The following is a 27373-nucleotide window of genomic DNA, read 5'->3' on the forward strand; positions in this document are numbered from 1 at the left end:
ATATATATATATATATATATATACATATTACCTACTGGCAGTCCCCAGTAGGTAGTTATAGTTAGGATCTAGTTTCCATCGGTAAAGCATTTCTTGGTTTGCTTGTAACTTTGACGTCGTTTGACGAGTCTTCATGGAAGTTTCCAAAAAAGTGCCCTGCATGCCTTGTTGTGTATGGGCAGTTTTGTGGTGATGTGTCAAGCAGGGGCTGGGAAAAATGAGGGGGGGGGGAAATAGTGCGTTTCCAATGGTAATTCTCATAGAGATTTTAAACACGTCTACAGCCCGGTTCTGAATTTGGCAGAACACTAGATCTAAGTCCAGAAAGCCTCCTTTTTGTGATCTGGTTTAAATCCGTTCAGTAGTTTTTGAGATATTAAAGCAAAAACAAATTTGTATATCTAGAAGCGTGGACCCTCCTCAAATACAACAGATCTCATCTGATTGGCTGCCAACACCTCAAGTAGGAAGTGCTGGCAGCTCTTTTGGGACTCAGACTCAGCTGAGTTCCAAAAAAAAGTAAAAAGAAGAAAAGGGGGCAGGGAGGAATACCCTGACCCATGATGGTGAAGTCCCCCAGGGACCATGGGGGTCAGAAACATCTTTTTACAATATTCCCGACAAAAATCACAGGGATCTGTGAATCATAGGTCTTGGGGCATATTATGATATATAATATCTGGAGGGGGCCTCCCCATGGACAATCCAATGTGCAATTATGAAATTATGAGAGGTGGGCCGCAACAGCCCCCCTCTGTAGGCCTTTTACAGCTTGGGAGACCACCACCTCCTGGGGCTTGGTTTTAAAATAGGAGGGGGCCACGCGTACCCCCTCCTTACTTATAAATTGCCCTGGGGACCACCACCACCCCAGGGCAAATTACATTTTGAAGAGGGAGAGAGGACACGAGGCTCCCCTGCCAGGCCATATTTGGCCTGGGGACCACCACCTCCCCTGGCATGGCCAAATTTTAATTGAGAAGGATGTTCATGCAGCCCTCCTCCCGGGCCATTTTTGCCCCAGGGACCGCCACCTCCCTGGGGTTGGCCCTACATAAACAAGGAGGGTACCACAGAGCCTTCCTTCTGGAGCCATTAATGTCCCTGGGGACCACCACCTCCCAGGGTCGGCTCCCTATATCCCAAGGTGCCCAGTCTCCTGACATAGTTGTTTACTCTTGCTTGTCAGGAGCTTTGACAGTTCCCGCCAAGCGAGAGCAAACAGTAAGGCCTCTTCCAGCAGGTGGGAGCAGGAACATTGTCATCTGTTTTCCTGCCTGCTATCAAGCATGCTGTAAACAGATAAAATAATTGCTCCCACATGTAGGGAGCAGCATTTTTTAAGCAATGTTAACGCCCACTGGATGCGGGGAGTAAGCAGGGACTGCAGGGGCATTAAGGCTCCCTCGCAGTTCTGAACACTGCCCACTGGGTGGAACCAGAAAACCCAGCATCAAGTGGCAGGGCCCCAGGGGATGGGACCGCCAGTGTTAAAATCAGCCCAGGGAGGAGGGCCGAGCAGCCCCCCTTACCCTTCTGTAAACACCAGATTATCCTAATTTCCTGGGCTTGGCGAAGTCAAAGCAAATACGTTCAGCAATTTCTCATTTATTTGATCTGAAATCCTGGGTTAAAAACAAATGTTGTAAAATCGCATGTATTTGTAGCTGTTAAATCACCATCTAAAACTAAGACATTTTATATAAACAATGAAATATTGTGTCAGGTGCCAACTTTTTCTTACTTAGGCATTCTTTTAAAAAAAAACACTTGGACCCATCTAGTTCATGCAAGGATTGGGGGCTTTAATAAAAATGTGGAGGCTTTTTTGGATTTATGGAAAATTAGGCTCTCACGCCATAAAAGTAATCATAGGCATATATAAACCACGAACATGCCCCACCACTTTGTATGGTGCTGGAGTTTGGGGCTGCATCAACACTCTGGGTCTCCAGAGAGCTGAGAATATGATGTTAAGATGTGTGCTGACACTACCCATAAGTACCCCGGCTATTATATGCCATAAGGAATTGGGCGTATCACCATTGTCCTCTCGTATGCAATTAGCACCTCTGATGATGTGGCGTAGCATTTGGGTAAAAGAGGAACCAGCCCTGAACCGTGACATAATCTTGGATTGTTTAAAATTGGATTGTGTAAAAAAAATTCCCTGGCTCTCCTATTGCAAGATCAATTGGAGAAGTTGGGATTGCAGGATTGTTTTAATAGACCTGGAAACATATCTGCAATTCCAAAGGATAAGCTCAAAAATGACTTCCTATTGTACTTGAAGAATGAAAGAGACAGTCAGGAAAGGGACAAAAAAAGGGTTGTAGAGCACCCATTACTAATTAGCTCCCCACAAATTGAATCCTATTATTCGTTTTATTTTAATCAAGCCAAAATGTTTTACTTGATTAGGTTCAGGATGGGAATTGCTCACTTGTTGGTTTGTACCCAAGTGATGTATATTGTGATGCTAAATTAGATTTGTGTCCATGTAACTCAATTTCTGTAAGGAGCACTCTGCACTTTATGTTTTTCTGTAAACTTTATCTTAACCCGAGACGCACTTTTTAAAAACCATTATTAAGATTATTAAATATTATAAAGTGTAAACCTTCATTATGCCACCTACTTCTTTTAAATTATGAATTCTCTTGTTTTATGGCTTATAAGTACGTCTCCACTGCAGTTCGGCTCTGTAGTATTGTTGGAAAATGAATACTTGGGTATTGATTATGTTGGACAAAATTTAATCATGTTAATTTTTCGTTAAACAGTTGTTTATTTGCTCTTTTATTGGTATTGTTTTACCCAAATACATTTTTTTGACTCTGATCTGAAATCCTTTGTGGAGGTGAATGCATCGTTGATCTATTGGAGCTCAATCTGTCGTGACTGTGACAAGTGGGTTGTTTCTTGACCTCTCCTTGTGAGACTAGAGTCCATGGTTGTTGCTTTAAATTACTACGAGTATGCAAATGTGCAAAATTGCCTGAAAGCCTTGCCCTTTTGACCCCGCCTCTTACACCATAGTAGTATCCCAAGGTCTTCCCATCTTTTGCTCTTATGATGGGCAGCTTACCATGAGGTCCCCTAGCCAGTGTGTTTCCTGACGATTTTGGTGATGCCTTCTTGATGCCGAAGCTTATGAGGACATCTCCACCAAACAAAGAAGCACTTACTTTATAAAGTTAAGAGTAGGTACCCTTACTTGGTGGAGATTCACCTCTTTGTATTCTTGTCATCTGCTATCTAGGAGAATTTATGTTATCACAGATTTCTGGAAGAAGACGCTTGAGGAACAATCACATTGCCGAAATGAAACACACAGAAGATCACTGGAGACATTTCCTTCTGTTCCATTACACAGCACTAGTGTAGATTATGCATTAGACATTTCCCCAATGAGTTAACACTTACTAATTAACCAGTAGAAAGTACTCCAGTTGGGTAGATATTTTGTGCAAAAACTGTAGTCTCTTGTTGGATAAAGGGGCAGGTGGGTTTTATTTCTGGCCCAGTCACTCACACAGCTACTGACACACCCACACAGATACTCAGAAACACACTAACTCATCCATTCTTCCACTCTCACGTCCACTCACAGACCCACACACCCACTCACACACTCACAAAACCACTCACACACTCACTCATAGACCTAACCAGCCATTCACACACCCACATAACCACTTACCCACACATACAGTCACTTAAACACCCACAAAACCAAACCACTCATGCACCCACTTACAGAGCCATACAGCCACTCAAACACCCACTCACAGACTCATAAACCTACTCTAATACCCAGTTACAGACTCATACAGTCACTCACAAACCCACTCGCACACCAACACAGCCACTCATACACCCACACAGCTGCTAACACACCCACTCACAGACTCATGCAGCCACCCACTCACCATCTGACAAATCCACACACACACCCTCACAACTACTCATACATCCATAAAGACACTCACACCCCCACTCACATAACCAAACAGCTACTCACAGACCCATGCAGCCACTCATACACCCACACAACCATTCACACACCTACTCACAGACCAAAAAGTCACTCACACACCAACTCACTAACCTATACAGTCACTCACACACTGACTCTCAAAGGTTACAGTTAGAAAATAAAATTTAAAAACCTTTGAAATTCACAAATAAAACCAAAGGTTACAGGACAATATAGTTAGGAAATAATGTTTGAAAAACGTAGACATTCACTGTAAAAACAAATGTTACAGGAACATTATGGTTAGGCAATAGAATTCAAAAAATGCTTAGAAAGTCACTTAAAAAACAAAGGTTACAGGGCTGTTATAGTTAGGCTCAAATTTCACACTTAAAAATCCATAGAAATTCAGCAGTTGTAGCTACCTGAGCTAACTACTATAACTTACGCCCCCGAAATGCACTGTTTATGACCTCACATATTACATCCCTCAAGACATGGTCAGTGACATCACTAATGACATCACTGATGTCATCTTAAATAACGTGTTACAGCAAACAAATGATGGACGGAATGCAAACAATGCAAACATTCTCCCCCAGTCAAAAGATCTGGGTTAAATCCATTGTTCTTTTGCCCACTACGCCACCCCAGTTTGGACCCAGCCATATGCAAATCAGTCTTGATCCTGTGCCCCATGGGAACAGTCCAGACCGAACTGCCAGGACAGGTCCTCCCTGGACCGGAAACAAGCATCCTGGGACCGGTTTCACGGTATGTCACCCTTCTTCAGCCAGCCTAGTTTGAATCCAGTGGCACAGTGAGCAAGGAACCCCCGCCTGGGCATACCCATCCCACTTAGGGTGAAAAGTGTTACTAAATTAGCATCACTGATAACATTACCAAATATGGCAGTAGACATGCATACACACACACACACACACACAGAGCCCACTGGTCATTGTAGATGGGATCTGAGGAGCACGGTTTGCTCATACTTTTCTAATTTGAGAAAAACAGTTCCCCTACTTTTTGTGAAAAAAGAACTGCCCCGCGACGGTTAATTCCCACAGTTGAAATGCTTCAGCTAAAGTGTAAGGCAGGGAGTTTCATGTGCTGTGAAACCGAGGAAGGGGCAGACATCTAAACAAGCCTTCTTGCCAGAGTGCCTGCTTACCTGAAAGCAATGTAAATGTGAGCAACTGGTCAATATGCAAATGTAAAGGGTGCATGGAAGACACCATTGGCTTTAATTGATGGAATCACTTGAGGCTTACTGATGACAGGTTTATTCTTTTGAGTGGTATTGCAAGGGAGTACCAGCTGAGCTGTGATGGACATTTATAAAAAACTAATGCACTATGTCTACATTTTGGAAGCACATTATCTTAATCCTTTTGGCATATTTTGTAGCTGCCTATTTCATACTATGTGTACTTGAAGTTTAAAATAATGGCTTACATATTCACAGTGCTTTTTGTCACAGAATGGTACCTCGTAGCACTAAACATGCACAAGTCACTATACTTGGCTGTATCAACCAGGATTCAATTCTGTGGCTCTCTGGTTACAGACACAGACCTCTGAAGTGTATTATAATACAATAGCGGTTTTACACTGTATGATAGTGCATTTCCCAGTGATTAACTTAACACCATCCATGCTGGTGACGAGCTGAGCTCGTCATGGACGTTGAAACGTTCGCACGCGGAGCTAATTTCCCCGCTGTGCTAAACGTTCTAAAAACGGGTGCGGCCGTGATGAGCTCAGCTCGTCATGAGGGCAGCTCCGCTGTGCCTCATGACGAGCTCAGCTCGTCACCAGCATGGGGGGCGCTGCGCGCGCCCCCTTCCCCCCCCCACACAGCAGGTGAAAACGCCCCGCAGCGAAGGGGTTAACTTGCATTTATTTTTCATTTAAGCTATGCCTTAATTTTATATGTAGTTTAATGAGGGTGAAAGACCGAAAAAAGTTGCAGAAGTTTTTGATTCTTTTAGCCACACCTTTGACCCCACCCCCACGCTCACTCACCCCACCCCCTTTGCGCACAGGATCACAGTTCCTATACTTTTTTTAATTCACTTGGACCACTGACACAGACACACACACTAAATGCCAGACAGAGGAACCTTCAATTGGGTCCCAATCTTGCATACCAGCGTGCCTGTGCTGCGGTGGTGAGAGATGGAAAGCACTCCGGCAGATTCAATTGTACAAGGGCTTAGGGCAAAAATGGCTGTTGCCCTGAGCTCAGCCTTTAGATTCTCTTCTCATCTACCGAACCTTCACCACTACTCACATCCCACTGTTCCCGGCCTGTTCTTTGAGTCTTCAGCCAACATTATGAAGTTGTCTAGCCTCCTTTGGTCTACCGAGGCACAGAGCTGTTAGCTACAGCTCTCTGTCGTCCAAGTCCTGAGAAGGCTTTGCACTATGGAACAGAACACCAATCCCTCCTTTTGTTATTAAACTACCGTTTGGACCACTGGTACCCAGCCACAAAGTTAAAAAAACAACCGGTGTTAAGCTGCTTCATCTCGGAGTCAGGATCTCCACCGCCTGCCATGTAGGTAGGTGGAGGTGGGAAGGCATCAAGAGATGTGAATGCCTGTGGGGGTCTAAGCAAGAGTGGATGAGTGAGCATGTGTGAGGGTATGTACATGTGTCTTCCTATCTTTGTATATGTATGTACATGTGCGTATGACTGCCTACAATGAGGGAAAGATTGCAATGGGGTCTGGCAGCATAATGGAAGATGTTTTATACTGAGGCCTTGGCAAGATGTGACCATTTGGCTACAATAATGGTTCCCTGCTATAATCTACTTGGAGAGCATGGTGGAAAATGAAAAGAAGTGGATGAGGAAGGGTTATTTTTCTTTTTGCTTCTTGTACTAAGGAACTCTGTCTAATCCTAACTTTGTGTGTTTTGCTTATCTTTGAAATCGTGCTCTCCGTCACATCACTGGGACCGTGCAGCCATTCCCTAAGGTTATTGCTACACTATTCCAACCAAACGGATATTTTCTATGTTACTAATATTCTACCTGTAGGTGTAAATATCTACAGGTCTCAAAATGTATGAATTGGTTCCTGTAAATTATACCTACTGATGGCTTTTTGTGCATCTTAGTTTAACTTAGGTATTCAAAACGGTTACAGTGTTAGCCCACAATTATTTTTCGCAACATTTGAGTTTCAGTCTAACATGTCACAACCTATTGAATGCTCTTTTGTTTTTTAATCATTTTATTCTGGTTGTAATATAAAAGTGCTTGAATTAAGAGCTGGGTAGAAATGCTCACACTAGTAACTGTAGCATTCTGTGTGGATACATTTCATCTGCTGTTCAAACAACCACCAGTCGTTGGCAGCCCAGTCCAGGTTGTGGCCTGTGGCTTTCAGCTCACTGCAGAGATTTGGAAGTAGGAATGAGGGGTGCGACCAAAAGGGAACATTCTCATGAACCAGACTTCTAACACCACAAACACTGCTTGCACCTCTTCTAGACATAGATGTCCAGCGCCTATTCGAAGCTCCACCCAAACAAGACAGAATTCCTATTATTTGCCAAGAACAACAAAGAAGAAACAGTACAAACCTAGCTTAATAACATGAACTTTGATGGCTGCAAACCTTAACTTTTACAGAATGTCAGGTCATTTGGATTCTCCCTGGACACCAACGTCAACTTCAAAGAACACATTTTCAAAACAACAAAGGTTGTGTGGTACCAGGTCTCTCTTGTATAGGAAAGGATACTCTTCTTCCAAGGTGACTTTAGAACTTACATCCACCCTCCCTTACATCTGAATGATGGCAGCGCTGTGCTCCATGGCCTCCCAGGCTACACACTAGCAACCCCTTAAGTATAAAACAAAAGACAGCAAGCCTTTCCTCATGTGCAACCGGGAACTTGTACAACATCCCTGTATCTATCAGGACCACCTCTGCGCTACTCCAATTTAGGCAAGACTGGAAGATTCATATCATTAACAAACAGTACATCACAAAGCATAACAAGTCACAAACCAGCTAACTTTTTACTCACTCATTGGCTTTATGCTTGTCTCTGACCCTGTCCAGTTCTCTGCTGTCTTTTACCTATAGAAATAGCACATACAAACATCCATGATCCCATTGATTGGACCTGTTCAGTGGTGTATATACCCTATACACATATACACAAACACACACTCTCTCTCTCCCTTACAGTTCACACAAGCACTCCTTGTATTAAAACATGTAGATTTATTGATGGGTAGCTGACAAAAGTGGTACAGTTTTGCTCTGAAGGGTTCCAAGTGGTGTCAAATAGACAATGAGAGCTTCCCTAACACCATAGCACAGCCATTGGATTGCATAGGGAGGGGAATTATGGGGAACACATTCGCAACACGAAATGGCCTTTCTTACATCTCTCAGGTCCGTGAGAGCAGCTGATTGGTCTGAACCTCCTGTCAGCCACATGTCCACACAGTGTTGTGGTTAAACAAAGGATAAGTCAATTGGTGTTGCTAAAGTGCAACCTTCATCCTTTCGCCTTCCTAAGCTCTGAAGGGAGACGAGACAGTGTCAGGAAAGTGAAACAGACAAATGATTGACAACCACCATTACACTGCTTTCATTAGGTCCAAGGAGACCCATCAATGACTGCCAGAACCTTCAATTCAAAACCTAATTTTAAGATCCAGTCAATTGACATAGCAACAGTGATGTACTGGCATCTGCGGAAATTGTACTACAGCTGATCCTAATTACAGAACAATGTGCCCCCAAGAACGGTGCTGAAAAATAGCACCCAAATAACAACTGCTAGTAGGGGGCGATAAAAGGATGAAGCCCATAACAAGGTGCTGCAATGTGAAGCAGTGTTATTTACCGCTCATACAGTACTTATTTGGTGCAGGAAAAGAAATTGTTCCCCAGCAGGATTTTTACCTGCAGCGGTTATTACTAGTCTTTATTTACTGAAAGTGGCAATTTCATACTACCCACAATCATAATTAACATACATTTATCTGCTGCCTGTTAAAGCAGTCATCTCACCAGTGTTGGTAATTGACCACCAGTGACAGAGCATAGTTACAAGCCCCTATCACCACCAGAACATCACTTTCCAGGACGTTGTGGTGGGGGCGATAGGGGCTTTGCCGAAAAGGGAGGGCATATGGGTCATGCTATGAGCATTCCACCGCAACACCCATTGATTTTGACGGTGTCCCATATTTACAATGCTGGTGTGAATAAGGGCCTGCGCAAAAATTAAGACCAGGGAAAGCCTGGTCTTACCCTGGTGAAAAGAGGAGAAATGTTCAATTTTGCCTCGTTTTTGCTGTTTCCATGTGTGCTGCTTTGTGCAGCACATATGGAGACAGCAAAATGCCAGTGAGTGTTTATGTGCAAGAAGGGGTCCTTTCCTGCACATAAACAATTGTTTTTAAAAAAAATGATGTTTTGCAACTTTTATGTGTGCTACATTGAGCAGCACTCAGAGAAGTTACAAAACGCCATTTAAAGATTGTTTATGTGCAGGAGGGGACAACCTTCCTGCACATAAACAATTTTCTCCTGCAACGCAGACACCTATGTTGGTGCTAAGCAGCTAACTTTAGCCCCAGCGCAGGGGGAAAACTCACGGCTACACCATATTCTTGTAAATATGGTGCAGCCCTGCTATTCTAAAGTGACGGAGCGTGTCATTAGCCTTTTGGGCTTAACGACACGCTTCGCCACTTTACCAGTAAATATACGCTGACATTTCTCACGCAATGAAGCTGCAAATGCCCAGTCCTTCTTTATCCAGGACAAGGACGTACTAGAGAAATCGTATACCTCTTATGCTGATGGCCAGCTAATTTCTGATTTTTGTCCTTATGGCAGGTGATATGCCGACCACACCAGCTACTACCACAACGACGACAACACCAACAACAACAACAACGCCTTTTCCAGGAAATGTAAGTGTCATCTAAATACATAGGATTCCTGAAATGCAGGCCCCAGGTAACAGTCAGTCAGTCAACAAAATAACATTTTTATTATGAACTTCAAACCACACAGCTTCCATTTAAGCGTGCTGTAAGTAACAGACTTTACTATTACCCAGTGGAATAGTAGTCAATGTCCCACCTCAGAGGGATATAAAGTTGAGTTGGTTTTACTGGATTTCGAACTTGTGACCTGCAGATCACTTTGCAGCCATTTTGCTGGAATTTTAATAATTGGGTTGTAATGTGCATAATGTAATGCATAATACTTCACAGGTATCTGCTGGCAACCAATGGTGCTCTGTAATGGTGGCTTTCATGAAATGTTCATCCTTTAACGTGTGTAAATTATAAACAAACAGTGTATGTAGCTGAGTGGGCATTTTACCCGACTGTCTCCAAACATAACAAACGTGGACCTGATAAAAGAGACTTTTTTTTCTGTGAGTAGGTTTAGCTGTGACGTACTCTTGACACGTTTACTTACAGAATCGCTCCCAGAATATTTTCCCACTGGTTATGTTTCTCCACTTATAAGTCAAACTTTATGGGACTGATTCACAGAGTTCGGGGCAAAAAGTGTGACTGACTTATGCAAAGTGTTATCTAAGCGTGCTATATGTGTACTTTACGACTTCTTGGTGACTCACCAGCATTTATTTTGCATATTTCTACAGCGCAAAACCACCCAAGTTATAGTGCACTTAATATGTTAACAATAACAGCAACACAAGGGCTTATATCGAACAGGTAAAGTCCACCAGATGAACTAATTCACCAGTATGACTCTGTTCAATGTACACACTGCATATTTAAATTGCATTTCATTCACACTTAGCATACATTATGTTGAGCATGAAATATGCCACAAAAATTATAGTAATTTCTTTCGTAATTATTTCCTACTTTTATGTCACATGCCAATGCTTTCTGCACTCGTCTTCGATACTGGATTGATTTGTAAACCTCACTGCCCTGTCTGCACAGCCTATGCCACTTGCACAGAGATGTATGTATGTTGCGTGCAGCAAGTGAATGCCCAAAACGTCCTACTTTGTGACTCTACGCCAAACTTACATTGTATGCCGATGGACTTGTGATATTTCATCTGGCACGTTTAATTCGCGCCTCTTCAGAAACTGTACCTGGGTCATGTGGGCGGGCTGCATTGCTCTCTCTTACACACACAGTACATATTTGCATGTACAGTTCACAGTTACGCTTTCTTTGGGTTATTAGACATATTGGGGCAAATTTACAGTAACTGGCGAATCCCTGCAGATCAGCAGGGATGAGCCAGTTATTTTGCATGACGTTAGGAACCCCGTGTGAAACCATGGATGCACCGCATTTACAATGCAGCGCACCGTGGTGCAAGGAGAGACAGATGTGTAACGCATCTATCAGCGTATAGGTGATGCAGTGCCGGAGTCGTGTCGCAATGGCAACGCCACTCCAGCACTGCTCAGGGGCATCTTATACTTGCAATGCTGCGTCACTCCTTACGCCTGCTACAAGCAGGCGTAAGGTTTTGATTCAGCGTGGACGTAAAAGTGACTCAGTGGAATCTTGTAGATTTCACTGCATCACTTTTACGGGGCTCCCTTGCAACGGAACGCCCACCCTGCATACATTATACCTGATGCAGATATAATGTAGTGCAGGGCTTTACAACGTGACGCATCCCACTAGCTGCGTCACGTTGTAAATCTGTTGCATGGTGGCACATGGTTTCCGACGCCACTGCGTCGCAGAAGTGATGCAACGGTGTCGTAAAGATGACGTAAGGGGATTGTAAATCTCCTCCATTGTACCCAATTAGACCTGCCTCATATGCTCAGTGCTGGTGCCAGGATTTTCGGAGACCCTGACAAAAGGACAATATTCTATTTGGACGTTCCTCCTTGCCCTGACAACCAGGCATTCTTTAAGATCCCTAATTACTCTCTGGTGCCCTCTTGCGGGAAGAGGGTAAGGCATCTAGCTACAGGGACCTTAAAGTAGCACCACATCTTATTTTGCTTCTCTGTATGTTTGCTCAGGGATGAATACAGTGTTAGTGTACCGCCAGTGTAAAACTAATATGTGAGTGAAGTCACCAGACTCACTTATTTGTTCTGAATTTGCTTCCAGGGAAAAACGTGCCGAAAGTTTACATGTGATACAGCCGATTGCTTCAAAGGGAGAGAGACTAAAGAACCCTGCAGGACTGGATACGATTATTGCGAGGTAAGAGCTTTATTTTCAGTCATTTCACATGAGATATTCGAGGTTCAGCCAAACCACCTGCTGAAAAGCAACAGCAAGTTCAAAATAATGATCACTTGTAAACGTAATGCGTCTAAGGCCGTCCCCATCCTCACCAAACCAACCAAGGTAATGCCCATGGGGGTTCTGTAGACAGCTCATTCGGTTAACTGCATGCTGTTGATATAAGTTTCAGATTTCAATCTGATCTGTAGCAGAGAAACATTGAGTTGGCCCAATTAATAACAGCAATTGTTTTGAAGGGCACCCCAGAACCATGAGCATTTCACAGTAAAACATATAGAGAGATTACGTTTACATTAATCAGTGCTCTGGAGTTGGCTTTTTTGTCTCTCGTACAATTAATGTATAAAAAGAATTTCTCTTGGATTACAGTTCACAGAAAGTCAATCACCACATTCAACCATATACAGTACATGCAAATGTCATAACTCTATTCTTTAAGAACCTATGAAGCAATTATGTGGTGATCGACATTCTTTTTTGTGTTCAAAATATTTTATTGCAACTTATTTCATAATAAACAAACAAGCACAACATGCAAAAAAATGAATATTAATCAACACCAATCTATTACAATATCAAAATTACAATATTTGCTTATACACAATAGATATAAGAGATATATTCACGGAAAAACTTAAAAGGCCCATGTACAAACACTATTTTGCTAGTCACCAAAATAGTTCCCTTCTTAAGAGCGACTCACAAGCCATGTATGAATGTTTTGCAACTGCGGTCGCAAAACACTTGCAAGTTACTGCCCTCTTCAAGAGGGTGGTAATGCAGTCGCAAATGGGAAGGGGACCTCTTCCTCTTTGCGAATGCAGGGGAAAACATTTTTAGGGGCAGGCAGTGGTTCCAGGGACCACTACCTGCCCTTAAAAAATGAAACTAATGTATTTTTTTTAATGCATCCCGTTTTGCTTTAAGGATAACAGGCTGCATTTTAAAAAAAACGGCTTTAGACATGGAGGTCTGCTGAGCACAGCAGGCTACCATCCCTGGGATGGCCGGCCATTCCCATTGGGGTCACAAATTGCGAGTGCCTCATTAATTTTCATGAGCCTCGCATTTTGCAATTCCATTGGGAATCGCAATCAGTGTCTCTGACACTGTCGTACATTCTAAATTGCAACTCGCAATTTGCGGCTCGCAATCAAGCGCAAATTGCGAGTTGCAATTTAGAATGGTCGTACATCTGGCCCTTAACCTTCTATCTTGCAACTCCTCAATAAAATGCTTCTCAGCCTCATTCATCTTACATGTCATCCCTTCTCTCTAAACACAGGAAATCTCACTCTTTGTTGGAGATCTAAAGAAATACCATACCGTATCTATGTACCAGCATCATAATGAGGAATAAAATGTTTGTACATAGGCAGCTGCTCAAGAACTAAATCAGAATTCAAAATATAATGTTCAAAGCAACCTTAATGATAAAGAATACTAAGCATTATACTGCAGGACAAAGGTTATGAAAGAGGTAAGTAGCAATAAGTCACTCCCTCTGCAGTAGATGCAGGAGGATAACTGCAGATATAAGAAACATACAGATACATAACTATAGAGTACTCATACAACATGTTCAAGAAAACATTCTTAGTATAGTTCCTTGGGAGCCATTCCCTTGTGAAATTAGCATGTTAATTCTATACAGTTCATCTAGGTTAGTTGAAAATTGGTTTGTTATAATGGAAGCATACTCAGCAGAAAAATTTGAACACACTAAGAGGCAGATCATGAGAAAAACGAAGACAATTGCCAATGCAATTAAACTCATCTGACATTTGTTTGGTGAATTAGACAACGTGGTTTCTTGGAAGTCTTCTACTGTCAAATTGGCAAAACATTGATTAGTTAAAGAATGAGTATATATGTTTAATTATATTCAGAAGTTATTCCTACCCCCTACATAATCTTCTAAACTGACAACCCTCCCCTTCAACTACAGCCTGGGCCCTAAGATGTTCCATAAGTTTCAGACAGGTTTCAGTTTGTTTGTAATGGTTCACTTGAATTTGAGTTAAAAGTCAGTCAATCTTCGCTGTGGTAGCCCTGTTCACAGAGGATTTTAAAGCACTTTTCGTTGATCGTCCGTCTCCTATGTTCTCGGGTTAGGCCCACTTTCATCAAAGTATACCACTGAGGAGCCAAGTACCTTCGACTAGGAACTCAAGTCCTCTTTGATCTCCTCATCACTCGCTGATCATCATCATTTTTACTTTGTTCACTCTTCTCAGTTTTTTCATTGGTAGTCCCTGGGATGTGTGCTTCTGACACAACAGCTGTCAGTCTTTTCACTTCCTTGACCACCTTTCTCTTTTCAGCCTCCCTCTGGCTGCACTGCTTGGCCCTTCTTTAGGTTAAGAGTTATCATTCATAGTATCTTTAGCTTGGTTCACTGTGTTTACCCTTCGCTCGTTCACCACAGGGTCAATATTTGTCTAAGGTTGACTTTGAGATAGGTGGGGACACTTTTCTCCCCTCTCTGATTGTTTGGGATATCTTGGAGCTTGGCTCTAAAAAAAAAAGCTTGCTCTACCTCTCACCAGCTTGTCTCACTCTTCGTATATGAGAAGCATGTCCCCAGTTTGGGAGGCCTCCACTGTTCACAGCAGTGTTCGTCACAAGAATGACATGATAGGGGCCACACCAGCAGGCTTCAAGACAACCTTTCCTGAAGTGTTTGTTAACTAGGACCCAATCACCTGGGCCAGGTCATGGTATTGTTCTTGGCTTGGAAGGGGAGTTGCCGCCTCAACCTGATGAGAGACAGAACACACCCCATCAGCCAGTCCCTTGCAGTAGTCGAGAACCATATCATCTGTAACATTCACAAACACACCTGCAGGCAGAATAAGAAGTCTCATCACTCCCCCCCTGAGGATTTCATACTGTCCTCGAATCCTCTGATCAGAAGTGCTTTGAAAACCCATCAGCAGTGAGGGAAGGACAATCAGCCATTTAAGTGATGTGGACGCAAGCACTTTGTCAAGCCGGGACTTCAACATCCTGTTGACCTGTTGACCTGTTCAACAAAACCTGATGCTTCAGGCCGGTAACTACGATAAAGTCTCTCCACTGGCAAGGCTATTCACAGCATAAAATCATTAAAATGAGCCTCACAATCTCACTCCAAAGAAACAATTAGGCCAAAAGGAGGGATCAATTCCTTCAATAACAGCTTGGCAACAGTCATTCCTCTTATTTGGATATGCTTCCACTAATCATAAGAAAATACACACTACTACTAATATTTAGCACAGCCCCTCACTTACAGGTGTTTCAACAAAATTAAGTTGCATGAAATTGAAAAGACTGCCTGGTCTCCCTGCGCTGACTCATCATTACTACAGTTCTACAAACATTTAACTGGTGGTAGGTGACACATGGGTGCAATGAGATGAAACTGGGGAATTAACCAGTGTGTCTTAAAAGGATGCACCATTGCATCTCTCGACCATATAGGATGGGTCATAAAAATGCCTAGCCATAGCAGACAACATAGCAAATGGCAGCACAGATCTTCCATCTGTCAACATGCAGATCTCATTGTGATTCTTCACGTAGCCTGCTTTGACCCATTCCTCTTGTTCACTCTCTGAAACTTGCTTCTACAAACTCTTGACCTCTTCCCACATATCAGCAACAGTCAACAAGAGGCTTGAAGCAACATCATTTTCAGAATCATTAGAATGGTCGCCATTCAATGTACAAGATCCAAGAGCGCAGTACCTGGCCATTTTGTCTGTAAAGCAGTTGCCAGACGTCACAAAACATATTTGTGTGGAGGCAATTCCAAAGCTTCCAAACGTTTGATGGCAACATTTCTATTTCAAATGGGAGGACGGAGGCAGAGAACTATGGTTAACTATAACATGCAAATTGCACTTTGAGTAAATATGTATTACATGCAAATTACTATATGTTAAACAACCCAGAAAAATAGTGACAGAATGTCACCAAGAGTGTGAAAGAAGGTACCTGGGAGTGACCCCAAGAAGGGTGGTTCAAGCCGCCTACAGCAGAGTGAGGGGAAGGTCCAGGGTAAAACAGACATGTCCCAAGTAGGGGTCAAAATAGTGTGGGGAGAAAGGGTTACTATGCCCCTGCTGAGACTAGGGGGAAGCGGTCTTCTGGGTGGAAGCCCAGGTGCTCTTTTCCACTCATGTGCTTTGACTGTCTCCAGTTAGGGCACAAGAGGGGGGCCCTGTGTGTACCAGGAAACCACCCACAGGGGGAGTATTCCTCAGGGGTGAACAAGGTGGACTTGGGGGAGGTAATCCCCAGGAGCAGAGGGTGGAGTATGCCCTAGTGTCTCTTAGTTGGGAGATGGACTCAGAGGGTAATATAGTGATGCCCGAGGGTGAGAGTTATCAATTCCACCAGGTTACAGGGAATGGGGTCCTTGTCACTGCCCTAAGGGATGCCTGTGCCATTCAGACCATGGTGGTAGAAAGACTGGCTTCCAGAGGAACCACTCTGGGGAAGCCAGTTGTTTCACTACCACAGAACAACTGGTTCAACTGTGAACAGCCAGAGAAATACTTCTTCCACTCATTTTAATTTTAAATCTATTTTAGTGGTAAAGTCCAATTTAAAATAACTATTTTGGAAATGCCACTTTTAGAAAATTAGTATTTTCTTCCCTAAAACAAATGTTCCTTTCTGCCAGTGTCCATTGTCACATGACTGTTAATTACCCTCCTTCAGTGTGATGTGTATTCCTCTTAGACAGTAGAAAAAAAGGTCTGGCTATGAAGAGGTGAGGGTATTCCCCTTGGCCTCATTTCACTTCAGAGAGTATACTGGGGGATGTACCCATCTTTTCCTGACTTCAGAAGAAGCCTACCCTGCCACTAGTTCTCACCTGGGTTTGCCTGCCATTTGTTTAATGACACAAACTGGAGCAAAACCCAGGAAAAAGGAGAACTGACCAGTTTCAGGGATAGACAAAGGGGTGTTCCACCCACAGGTTGGCACTAGGTATTAAAGTGGCATCATCAGGACCTGAAATCAGAACACTCCTTGGCTTGAGAAGATTCAGAGGAAGGAATGCCATGCTGTCTGCAAAAGAAAGACTGGACCTGCTTGCTTTGAACCCAGGGTCCCAGAAGTGACTCCAAGGGTCAGTTAGCTGACACCCTGTATGGGCTACAAGGACACAGCAAGCCAGCTACCCAGACCCAAATGGACCTGACCTGGTCCTCACTGTTGGCCTCTGTGGGAGAGAGATCTGACCCCCAATTGTTTTCCTCAAGGTCCTGTATCTTTGGCTGGAGTCAAAGTGTACTTCCCTGCCTAACTGAAGGTTTCACTGTTTCCAGTATGAAGAAATGCAAAGTCCCACAGATTCTCATTAAGGACTTCTCCGGATCTGAAGGCAAGCAACGCTGATCCCCACAGAGCCATGCTGCACTGATTTTGAGGGAAAGCTTCACCCGATCTGACGCTAAACAACACAAAGCCTCTTAAAGATGCCCTGCTCCTCACAGACAGTTCAACCAGATCAGACGCTGAGTGATGCAGATTCCCACAGAGGCTCATCGCACAGCTGAAAGCTTCACTGAATCTGACACAGAGACCTGCATCACATTGCAACTGAAAGCTTCCCTGGATTTGACACCGAGCAACCCAGTGTTCAGCAAAGCAAAGCTACACAGACACCACTTTGAAGTCAGAAGGTAAAACCTCAAGTGAGCTGGATGTGGCCCTGTGTTCAGCCTGTGCTCCATTGCAGTTGGCCTGAGCTCGTGACTTTGTTCCAGTCTGTGGTGTCCAGATACCTGCAATTGGCGCTATTTTTACCTAGAACTTTTAAAACTCATAACCTCAGACCTGCCCTGCACAGAACCCAGCAAGACTAGTAGACAAATAGGCACAACACGCTAAAACCAGTGTCACTGTCAAAATGTACTGCAAACAAATAGCTCTGCCCCACCGCTGACCAATAATTGAGCTCTACCACAGCCCTCCTGCTGTTCTGATTGGTCTCTGTTTGAAACAGGTTGCTCATAATGCCAGGTTTAACATTGTCAGCTCCAAACTATTATTTACTGTCTAATTTTAAGCAGTTTGGTTCACGTTTTATTTTCCTATATCTTCCTTATAGAATAAGGACTGTGATGAGGAAGCTGGGTGAGGTGGTAATGGCTCAATTCCATTTGGTAATCATCCGCTAGTAAGAGATCTTCATCAGAGTACTGTCTACCACTGCCCTGCAATCCACTGTACCTTTGAACAATCAATCTGAAACTTGCCATTTAACAAAACAAAGTGCCCAAGCAATGCATATTTAGAGAATTAGGAAGGGGTGGTATGTTCAACTAAAAAGAAATATAGGAAATGTAATTCTTATCAATCCTAAGCGATACATTCTTATTTTACTTTGGGGCAAAATGGTTTGTCTACCTCTGAGGCACCGATGAAGGCTCATCCCTAAAGTGTAAGGATGACTTGGAAGTGGAATAATGAAGATTATCAGTAAGTAATCAGTTCTGATAACCCAGTTAATACTGCTGGGAGAATTTAATTTTACAGAATGTCTTCTGGGAGATGTCCAAAATAAAGGTATATAAACAATCATGTACCCTCAAAGAATAAAATTACTTCCAAACCATTCTCAACTGCTATCAGTTACTTTTGCTCAACATACATCACAGCCAGAGTTATGAGAAATGCATCACAATTTCTCTTTTGAAATTTCAGTTGTAAATTATAACTTCCTATTGGCAGGCCTTGGATAACCTGATAATATGTCGTTGTTTTTTCACATGTATTATCCATTGCTCTATTAAGCTATATAACTTACTCTGATTTGTTCATACAGTTAAAGAAAACATTCTCAGGAGCCACATTCTCCTACTCTGCGGGGTGTAGCAACGGTTGCAAAGCCAGCACCAGTATTCCAAGCTGCAGTGGTGCCACCACAGGTCAATGCTACCAAGAGTGCTGCAATGCCACAGCCACTAACTGCTGCATGATGCTGGATGGCAATGTGCACCTAAATGGAGCCACCCAGCTGAACAGAGGCTCACTCATCAAGCTTATTATCTGTGCGACCATGGTTATCCTCAGCTCCCGACTGTCTGCTTTCCAGCACATCTAGGCTGCCAAATGGAGGGAGAGATGCTGTGTAGACCAAATAGATGCATGGGGAGTTTTAAAGATGTTATATAATGGAATGTATTTACATTTTATGTTCAGAGTATATGTTCTTTTATTTAACTCTGAAATTATTTTGATTTACATACGTTACCTCCCCCTAGCGGTTCTAAAATTTGACACACTGACTAAAACCACCACACTAGTCGCTTGCAGCGATTCAGCCCACAGTATGCACCATGCATGTTTCCTGCAACTTCCGTGGTCCCTCGCTCATTTAATCACTTACATACATAAACAGAAGATCTGATTTTAACATAGAGAAGTGACGCTCCTGTACACGCACATACTCTGGATGTGTGTGTACAGGAGACACCTTTTCTCAAAGCTCTTCTTCCCTTGTTTGATTTATTCTTTTGCATCCCATCCCATTCAAATGGGACCTACGTTTTCGAGAACCCTGTTCTTGAAGGCTGAATGTTTCTAACTTGAAGGCTGAATGTCTACCCCTCATTTTAGGGTCTGGCTTTTCAGCGCAGCTATTGCCAGACAATTATGTGAGTATCACTACGGAGGCGCTTTGACTCCGCCCACATGTTGGGAGACATGAGACCATGTTTAGATTGGGTGGAAGTTGTTGCTTCCAAAAAAAGTGCTTGCCCAACTTACAGCTGTAGCAGTTTTGATTATGTATCCAGATGCTAGAATTTCTGGGGCATACACATGACATTGTAATGATATTATGGTGCCTTAGATAACTAGATAATTTATGGTGTTTTTCTCTGTCAATAGCACAGATGGGAGGAGAGCAGTCATTTACCTACATAGATGTGCAGGTCTGGATTGAATGTGCAACTGTCACCTGACACTTTAACCTACACCAATATTATTCTATAGTTCTTTGTTTCCATATAAATACATATCCATTCCTATTCAATGTTCTTGTAATGCTTCACGTTACCATACAACATTCCTTTAAAGCAGATCTATTGGCAATGCCAATGCTTGTTATGTTCTTTGAAAACAGCCTATTTTTAATAATATCCCAATACTGCCACCATCTGTTAAATGTAATACACAAGACCTCACAAATGTTAGCTCGCGGTTCAGAGGTTCAAACTTTGAAATATCAGCCTCCTAACTGAGAGTTCTACTAACATATTTACCACAGAACCCGCATACCACTGCTCCTAGCAGTAGCAATGCAGTACTCGTTTTAGGATTGCCACTCTTCGATAAGCCATTACTCCACCCCATTACTCACATCAAAAGCAAATGGCGTTAGGTGATATATAATTTCCTTTTCTTTTTAATAACCATATCTATGATCAGAAAAGGTGTATTCAGTTCTGAAAATATACTTTGATAATGATACACTGAATGCATAAATGATCTATATTCCAATGTGAGGCATGCATTAGAAAACTGTTTATTTTGAACCTGTTTGACTGATTGCAATTATGTTGAAATAGGGGATTTTCTAGTACAGCTCTCACTGAAAACTGAATCAATTAGGGTGACTTTACCAGGATCCCACAATTTGCTAAAGAAAGTGCCTTATCTCTAATACTTCCAAATATCCTACCAAACTACATTTCCTAGACCTAAACACATGTACTTTAGCTAGTAGAAATGTGTTGGGGTTATGAATAATTTGGAATAATCAGATCTTTAAAAAAAAAGGATACTTACTTTTAAATCATTAAAACCAAGTGTGAGTTAATATATACAGTAGAACATTTTAAAAAATTGCTGCATGTTCTTTGTTGTGTTTCTGAATCACATCTCTCATGAAGTAATCCATTGAGAATGAGAACTGTAAGGAAACAGCCACCTGTCCAGTACTGTTGTGCCTTTGGATCCTGTAAGTTCATGATTACTGGAAACACCAAAAAACATGATCTGAGGGAAGAGTTCCTCAAAGGTCTTAAACTGGGTGTAAAATGCATGTAAAATCACAGCTGATTACTAACCTGAGAAAATGCAGATTTGGTGTAAGTGAACAGCAGGGAGCTCAGTGGATTAGTCCTGGCATGAAGATCGAATACGGCAGGAGAGGAAATGGTATAGATTTAAGCAAATCCCAAAAAGTTAAATCCTGCAGACTACTCTTACAGTTTATTTATACTGTTTTAAATAACCAGTACTTAACTACTAAGCATGTTGTTCATAACAGTAAGGTTAACTATTGTGTAAAGAAGAGTTATGCATAATATTTTAGAAGTACTGATCAGTTTTCCTAGCTTGTTTGAAACCTTTGATTGGCATGGTTAAAGGTCAATGAGACATGGGAATTTGATTGGTAGATTCTGAGGGTGCCAGCTCACCTTAGTACAATTCTTATTTTCTGTGTAATCCCATGGTGAGTGACGCCCTGTAGTATAGAGATCCTGTTTACATGTTGTTTATTCCTGTTTAAAGGTGACACAATGTTGTTTCCTAGAGAGCAATGGGGATAGGTTGAAGTGCCGTCGGTGGAAGGCGGTATCATGCTCTTGGCTGCAATATCTTGATGCCCATAAAATGAAGCAAAGAAGTCAACAAGAAGGAAAGATTGATTTAGACTTTGGAGATTACATCTACAGTATGGCACAGGGTGATCATTTGTTCAAACGTGGCTACTACAGGAGTAGAATAGGATCATCTGATAGGGGATCCAACAATGTGGTCTTTGAAAGACTGTTTTATGGTGTATTGTGGATGAAGCTGTGATGTTATCAGCTTATAGGCGAGTCTAATCCAAATGCTATCTCTTGGCTAAGCTAGGTGATTCAACTGTGTAACTAGGTAGGTTCAATATCCTATGTGGCAGTCGTGCATGGGAACTGCATAAGACAGGCACAGATCCCTTACCTCAGACTCAATGTCTCCTCCCACTGCCACGTAATATGCTAAGCCACTTTTGGGTCGAAATGTATTTTGGGTGACTCAAGGTTTTCTTGTGGTCCTTTCCAGCTCATCTGTAGTTGATATTTCCTAGTTTTATCAGGTAAAAGTCACATTTCGTGAATGCCACAGTTCACTTCACGTGGGAACTCAAGTAAAATCTCCATTCAGCCTCAGGGACTATTCAACATTTTACTTATGCTAAGTTTCATGCTCCTCATAACGGGTAGACCGAGGGTGCATAATGTAGGAAAGAACACTTAACAGGAGTTACAATCTGACAGCACATTGGCAATCACTCCATTAGCACCCAATCATTAAATTTCACGACCCTAGGAAAACTCATGCTCCCACTGGCCCTCCCTTCTTCATGCCCCGGCCCCACACTTTAACTAAACTTGCAATGCAGTAGTTATTGCCTGCATTCTTAGCCATCTGATTGGCTAATACAAACACAGCATTCTTTAGAAATATGTTTAAATCATTTTGTAGTGCCATGTGTTATAGCTATATAGAAGGTGTGTCAACTGCTTCTTTAGAAAACCTCTATGCAATGATTCTCAAAAGTCAGAAATAGATCTTGCTTACATTACGGCAATACCATTCTAAATTAGCACAGGAGATATGCAACTGGCTCCGAAACTGAATACCTTTCGAAATCCCCATTTAATGTGTCTCATCCTGTCTTTCCACAATCCTAAAAAACTCTTTGGCCCAATACATTTGTAGCCCATGTCTTTTTGAATTGTTATGTAATGTTAATTTGTTTTGTAAACCACTCTAGCAACTAATCCACATGGTAGCAAGGAAATGGAAACATAATGTGTTCACTTCTGGTCAAATTAAAATTCATGTTTTAGGCCTATCCGAAATAGAACTAGTAGCGCCTCTAGCCAAAGATGTGTCAACAAAGAGCTCCACACCTTGGAGGTTTCGACAGAGTAAGCACAGCCAAAAACTAAGAAAGCTTAGTGAACGTGGAGGATGAAATCTCTTCAATTCTGTTGTCATGAAAGCCAGAAAAGCCAGAGAAAGTGCAAAGATGGCTGTATTAATTGAAACAATAGATTGTAAGCAAAATATGTCCCTTAATGCAAGCCACTGGAAACCTCTCAACTTGGCAGACACAACAAACCTTCAAAGTACTCCCGTCATTCTATCTGTCGCATTCTACAACTGCTGTAAGTAGGCCGAAGTCGTTTTATGGTGGGATAGGTAGATAGTAGTCTAGACGAGTTGGGTCTACTATTGCTTGACCGTGGTTACAGAAATTCTAAATACTGCTAGTACACACTGGCAGCCTGTTTCTTCAAGGACAATATTTAGGGTCTGATAAGGATGGCAGTGAGACCCCCGCCGACAGTCTGTCAGTGGCAGTCTCACCGCCACCCTAAGCACAGCTCCCACCCGCCACATTAGGATGGTGGGTTGTTTGCTTGCGGTCAGACAGATCGACCTCCATTCATTCGACAGCCTCCTTGGGACCGGCGGTGCAGTAGAGGGCCTCTAATTCCCTACAACTGCAATGTCCCTTTCCGCACACCTGATCATGGCAGTTAACCCGCCATGAACCACCTGTTTATGGCGGTTAACCCGCCATGAACAGGCAGGTTGAAAGGGACTTTGGGGACCGTAGCAGGCCCCCCTACTTTCCTCACCCTAAGCAGTGGGCACTGGGGGGCACCCATGGTGCCCTCCTACATATCCCTGCTCCATGTGGCATGCACTGCATAGTGCCTGCCACGTACTGTAGGGATATGTATAGTGTCCCCTTTTTTGCATTGCGGCGGGTGCTGCAGCCAGCAGCACCCACTGCAATGCAAAAGATAGGCAATGCGACCGCCGTGGTGGCGGTTGCATCATAAAGCCTACTATGGGAATGCCTACAGCCTGTCAGGCAGTCCCGTCTGCCCGCCTCGTTAATCAGGCCCTAAATCTTTGGACAATCCCATCGCAGCAGGCCAGATTGACATATGCCACTAAAGGTCAGCAACAGATCAGTCTTGGCCAGATTTAACTTTAACATGTTTGCCAACATCCATCACCTAATTAGTTTGCCCACAAACGGGGAATCTCTCCAACACGCAGGAATGGTGGAGGGTCACTGATTAGATCAATCTGAGGACGTAAATTCATATATACGATTGGAAATTTCACTCAGAGATTTAATAACTCCTTACAAAAATGAGTATGCAGCTCTCGCATATATGGACTCAAAGACTTTGTTATGTGTATTCAAAAATTTGTCTCACTATCTGTGAATTCTGCACTGGCATTATGATGCTATAAACATGTTTTCTAAATTCTGATCCCATATTTAAAATTGACCTTTCCTCCATTTTGTGATGAGCTTCGATAAAGTAACTAACACATTTTTTAGTTCCCTATGCAGAAAAGCCCAAGAGGCTGTAGTAAATATTATTACACGTGGGCGCACAGACATGGATGCACGTGCAACAAACACCTCGCTAGGTAGCCGTGGCTAAACTCACATAGATGTAGTCGTACTTTTAAACATTGGAAGGTTTCATGAGTTCCTGTAAATTGAGTGCACAATAGTAAATTCAAGAACAATCATAGAGATATGCATCAAGATTATGCTCTAAGAATGATAAAATGCAAATATTAAGAACTGCAAATGCAAACAGCAGTCAGTGGAAGTTGAAGTGGCAAGTATGCAGTACAGAGTATTCATGTATGCAGATTTATGGATAAATACGTTAAACAAGGGTTAATAAAAGTAAAACCAAATATTTCACCCCAAATGTGTACCCACAGACTGGTATGTTAAAGAAAATGCAGGATTATAATCTTAGTTTCATTAAAATAATTCTGCTTCTTTATCTGTTTTTTCTTTCCAAATATCATGTCACTTGTCTTTATTGTTGGTCCCCTTCAATAAAGTGCCTAATGTCAAACTGCAATTAGTTTCTTCCTTTTATGCAAATAGAGTTTTCTCTGACCCTGCTTTTCCACATATCAGAGCCTTTTGCCCAGGTGATATCGGGAAATATTTACTGTTGCTCTGACTCTTGCACCAGGGCATGGTCCATCATCCATTCTTCACAGGTTTGTCCAAACCACCTGAAAACAAAAATCAACAGGGAAATGAATGAACAAGTCATTCTCCAGAAATGTCAGAAGTAAATCCGAATAACTCTCAACATATTCATTGAAATATGCATTAATCGGACACTTGGATTTAAAATATGAATCCTAATGCTTTTGTTTTTCGAATACCTACCCTTTCACTATAAAAGGCACACAAAATATTACAATTTGTTGGGAAAAATCTACTCTAGCTCTCAATATTCTTGATTTATCAAAGGGCAAATGTGACCGCAGAAGGCTTAATTTGCTTGCTTCCCCCTCCCTTTGCTTGGTTAGGTGCACTGTCATATATACAAGGACAGGAAATAAGCCATCTTTAATATCGGGAGATTGAAAATATTCTTCAAAATTCTAGATAGGGATGGAGGAAAATAGTGGAAATGTACACGTTTTTCTATTCATAACATTCAATGATCAGCGAGATATTCATATGTGTTTGTGTGTGATAAAGAGTCAGGGATGTAAACATTATTCATGGTAGCTGTATGTCAATGACCTATATTGCATCCAAGGGTTCTGGTACTAAGATAACCACAAAAAACAAGTACATTGTAAATGTGACCAGTACACAGAACTGCCCTCTTAGAAATTTCACCTGAAATGGAAGTCAAGAAGGCACCATAACTCTAAGGGATTATTTCGTACATATAATTTATGGAGTTGATTTCAGAGAAATTAATTTATAGGAATAATAGGTTTTGAGACAATTGGGATCAGAAAAAGTCCATATAAAGCATCTGTGCAATGTTTTGAAGGAAACTGGTGAGAGAATCTTCCCCTGGGAATTAAAAACATCCGTTTGGAGAAATGTATAGCAGAAAACCAATGGAGCTTGTCACCTGTCCCTAAGCCAATCCTGATCATTTTTAACCTGTAAATTGGCTCATGTGTCTGGGTAATTTTTTAGATAGTTGCTGCACTGTTCAATAGACCCTGAAGACTGAACGAGTACACTTGCTACATTTTCAGCCTTACTTGATATGTTATGCTGTACACAACATTTATACACTACTGTGACATCAGCTGCAAGGAGCATCCGTCTCCACGCAGTTTACTGCAAAATGGCAAGACATGACTCCCCCCAAATCCACCCTTCCAGTGGTCTGACCACAAGAGTCAGAAGGAACTCTGAAAAGCTGCATGCTGCTGGCATGGCCGCTGCTCCTTTCTTCATAGACTTAGGTAGAGTAGGGTGATGCAACTATTAGTTGAGGGTTCAGGAGAAATTAGGTATATTATGTGTCCTGTAAGACCTTGCAATACTTTCTCCTAACATTGTACCCTGAATCGACTCAGCTAAAAGACTGATAGAAGCAGTACCTGGATATGAAGGTGGCACAGGGCTATAGAGGATGTATACATCAGGTTGCTAAACCTTCCAATTTAACCCCACATATGGTTTTGACCACTTTGGGTGCATTTTGCATCGAACCTGTTGTCTACTATGTCATTGGCATCCCATTCTCTTTGTCCTGTAACTATTAATTAAGGAAGTGGGCCAAGTAGAATATGCTGCAATTCTCCTGCTGCAAAACCATGTAAATAATGCTTTTCAAATTTATATATTCATAAAGCATCTATTTTGTGACGTGCCGGATGTAGAATGCCCAGTAAATGTTTTTCCTGTCAGCCACACTAGATGCCAATGCACATTTGGGATTTTATTGCTCTGAATTTCGGTAAATGTAATTGTTTCAAAATGTTTACTTAATTCAAACAAATATCCTCAAATAAATATATATTGACAAAAAGTCCTTCTAAGCGTCAGAGTTTATTTCAGATTTATGGAATGTGAAGTCCTGTTTGTTTTTATTGTTCCAAATACTTTATGGAATGTGAATTGTGTGAGAATGTTCTGTCATTGCAGGAAAGACAGTTCTGACAAGCTCGATTCCCACCAGGGGTCCTCATCAAATGGCCTTCACTTTTTAGCGCTACCAATCATTAACCCTTTAATTGCTGCCGACGGCCAACGGTCGTCATGAGCGCTACCTCCCCAGTGCTGCGCACGACCGTTGGCCGTCATGTCAGCA

At 42.2% G+C, this 27373-nt stretch overlaps 1 protein-coding gene across 1 annotated transcript in view; it reads left to right on the plus strand.

Annotated features, from left to right (window-relative positions):
* LOC147731391 (uncharacterized) overlaps positions 1-27014 on the plus strand; it is a 345351-nt gene extending 318337 nt beyond the window's left edge. The window contains exons 8-10 of the mRNA XM_086956439.1: positions 9862-9938; positions 12102-12197; positions 19069-27014. Of these exons, the coding sequence (XP_086812565.1) occupies positions 9862-9938; positions 12102-12197; positions 19069-19347 (452 nt within the window). The 3' untranslated portion in view covers positions 19348-27014. The remainder of the gene's footprint in view (positions 1-9861; positions 9939-12101; positions 12198-19068) is intronic.
* Positions 27015-27373: the final 359 nt, after the last annotated feature.

Source organism: Lissotriton vulgaris, chromosome 2_1 (genome assembly GCF_964263255.1).
Source record: "Lissotriton vulgaris chromosome 2_1, aLisVul1.2, whole genome shotgun sequence".
In the NCBI taxonomy this organism is placed as follows: domain Eukaryota; kingdom Metazoa; phylum Chordata; class Amphibia; order Caudata; family Salamandridae; genus Lissotriton; species Lissotriton vulgaris.